The sequence below is a fragment of the Helobdella robusta genome, assembly GCF_000326865.2.
Source record: "Helobdella robusta unplaced genomic scaffold HELROscaffold_1261, whole genome shotgun sequence".
NCBI classification, from domain to species: domain Eukaryota; kingdom Metazoa; phylum Annelida; class Clitellata; order Rhynchobdellida; family Glossiphoniidae; genus Helobdella; species Helobdella robusta.
The window spans coordinates 2,182-5,608 of NW_008703694.1; the positions used below are offsets into that span (position 1 = coordinate 2,182).

The 3,427-nt window shown below is 25.3% G+C and overlaps 1 protein-coding gene across 1 annotated transcript in view; it reads right to left on the minus strand.

Moving 5' to 3' along the window:
• HELRODRAFT_184572 (hypothetical protein) overlaps positions 1-841 on the minus strand; it is a gene marked incomplete at both ends in the record, with an annotated part of 1,644 nt that extends 803 nt beyond the window's left edge. The window contains 3 exons of the mRNA XM_009013978.1: positions 7-304; positions 372-546; positions 832-841. Coding sequence (XP_009012226.1) covers positions 7-304; positions 372-546; positions 832-841 — 483 coding nt within the window. The remainder of the gene's footprint in view (positions 1-6; positions 305-371; positions 547-831) is intronic.
• Between the last annotated feature and the right edge of the window lie 2,586 nt (positions 842-3,427).

The window sequence follows — 3,427 nt, forward strand, 5'->3', positions numbered from 1 at the left end:
ATTCACCATCTTCAGGTCGACACAAATAACCCACTTATGCTGATCATAACGAATCATCTCCAGCACATACTTCACCGCTTCATACTTCTCCTTCAGTTTAGTAGAGTGAGCAAGGGGCACAGAGGCAAACTGGTTGCCGTTGTGCAGTAGAACACATTTCAGTGACCGCTTGCTGCTGTCAATGAACAGTCTCCAGTCTTCGGGCTTGTACTGCGGCACTCCCAGGTGGTGCAGAAGCTGTGCAATATCTGTGCAGTACACCAAGGCCTGCACCTCCGAGAAAAATTGGAGGTACTCTTGATGCCTGTTGCGGTACAGGGTGATGCGAGCACAGCCAGAGAGGAGGTTTTTTTTTCAATCTGGATGCCAACAGTTCAGCAGAGGCCTTTGACAAGCTGAGGTCGCGAACTAGATCATTTAGCTCCTGTTGGGAAAAAAGCTGTGAAGTTTCATCGTCAACAACTGGCCATTCTTTTTCTGTTTCCTGATCTTCATCACTGGAGGATTCGTCATCACTGATGTCTTGAAGTTTGTGAAACACAGGTACTGGAATATCATTGATTGTATATAGTTATTTAGTAATATATACGGCTATATAGATTTATATATAGTTATGTGGAGTTTTTGATTAGATATAGTTATATAGTGTTATATAAGGTTATATAGATTTATATATAGTTATGTGGAGATATTGAATATATATAGTCATAAAGTGTTATATACGGTTATATAGATTTATATAAAGTTATAAAGTTTTATTGATTATAGATAGTGTTATAGTGATATATTCATTTATATAGATTTATATATAGCTTGTGACAATCCGCAAACTTGTGCTCATAGCGCTTAAAAGTTTAGAGCCACTTAGGCGATTAGATAAACCAGTTTAATATATTGGTAGTTAGAAGGTTAGAAGGTTATATAGATTTATACATAGTTATGTTGAGTTATTAATTATATATAGTTATACAGTGTTATATACGATTAAATAGATTTATATATAGTTATGTAGAGATATTGATTATATATAATTATATTGGGATATATACGGTTATAAACATTTATATATATTCATATAGTATAATATACGGTTATCTAGATTTATATATAGTTAACTAGAGTTATTGATTATATATAGTTATATAGTGATATATACAACTATTTCGAATTGTATATAGTGATGTAGATTTATTGATTATATATAGTTATATAGTTATAAATACGGTTATATAGATTTACATATAGTTATGTTGAGTTATTGATTAGATATAGTTATATAGTGTTATATACGGTTATATAGATTAATATATACTTATGTAGAGATAATGAATATATATATAGTCATATAGTGTTATATACGGTTATATAGATTTATATAAAGTTATATTGTGTTATTGAATATAGATAGTGTTATAGTGTTATATACGGTTATATAGATTTATGTATAGTTATGTAGAGTTATTGATTATATATAGTTTTCTGTGATATATACGGTTAAATAGATTTATATATAGTTATGTTGAGTTATTGATTAGATATAGTTATATAATGTTTTATAAGTTTATATAGACTTATATAGACTTATATTGAATTTATATAGTCATAAAGTGTTATATACGGTTATATAGATTTATAAAAAGTTATATAGTGTTATTGATTATAGATAGTGTTATAGTGGCATATACGGTTATTTAGATTTATATATAGTTATGTAAAGTTATTTAATATGTCTTGTTATATGGTGATATATACGACTATATAGATTTATATATAGTTATGTAGAGTTATTGATTATATATAGTTTTATAGTGATATATACAGATATATAGATTTATATATAGTTATGTTGAGTTATTATATATATTTAGTCATTAGTGTTATATACGGTTATATAGATTTATATACAGTTATAGAGTGTTATTGTTTATTTATAGTTATATATTGATATATACGGTTATATAGACTTATACAAAGTTATGTAGAGCCATTGATTTTATGTAGTTATATAGTAATATATACGGTTATAGAGATTTATATATAGCTTTTGACAATCCGCAAACTTGTGGGCTTGGCGCATAATAGTTTAGAGCCATTTATGCAACTAGATAAACCAGTTTAATCTAGTGGTAGTTAGAAGGTTATATAGATTTATACATAGTTATGTTTAATTATTAATTATATATAGTTATACAGTGTTATATACAATTAAATAGATTTATATATAGTTATGTAGAGATATTGATTATATATAATTTTATTGGGATATATACGGTTATAAACATTTATTTATATTCATATAGTGTAATATACGCTTGTCATGATTTATAAATATTTAGGTAGAGTTATTGTTTATAAATAGTTATTTAGTGATATATACGGCTATATAGATTTATATATAGTTATGTAGAGTTATTTATTATATATAGTTATATAGTGATATACTCGGTTTTATAGATTTATATATAGTTATGTTGAGTTATTGATTAGATATAGTTGTATAGTGTTATGTACGATTATATAGTTTTATATTCAGTTATGTAAAGATATTGAATATATATATAGTCATATAGTGTTATATACGGTTATATAGATTTATACATAGTTATGTAGAGTTATTGATTAGATATAGTTATATAGTGATATATACGGTTATATAGATTTATATATAGTTATGTTGAGTTATTGGTTAGATATAGTTATATAGTGTTATATAAGGTTATATAAATATATATAGTTATGTGGAGATATAAAATATATATAGTCATAAAGCGTTTTATTCGATTATATAGATTTATATAAAGTAATATAAAGCCACTGAGGCGATTTTTATAATGAATTTATAAATTATATAAATATAGCGAGCAAAATATTAACATAAAAGCGCTTTCAAATCTATGCATATTGGCTCAGCTTGGCTTGGCTCAGATTAGAATCGGATGTTAAGCAAGGTGTGGTCTCAAACTATTTTGAATTCTCCCCGTTATCTAGTTTTATATATAGTTATGTAGAGTAATTGATAATATATAGTTATATAGTGATATACACGGTTTTAAAGATTTATATATAGTTATGTAGAGTTATTTAATATAGATAGTCTTATAGTGTTATATACGTTATAAAGATTTAAATAAAGTTATATAGTGTTATTGATTATAGATAGTGTTATAGTGATATATACGGTTATATAGATTTATATATAGTTATGTAGAGTTATTTAGTATATCTAGTTATATAGTGATATATAATCAATAACTATATATAATCAATAACTATTTATAATTAATAACTCTACATAACTTTATAGAGATATATATATAGATATGTTGAGTTATTGCTTAGATATAGTTATATAGTGTTATCTACGGTTGTATAGATTTATATATAGTTATGTAGAGTTATTTAATATATCTAGTTATTTAGTGATATA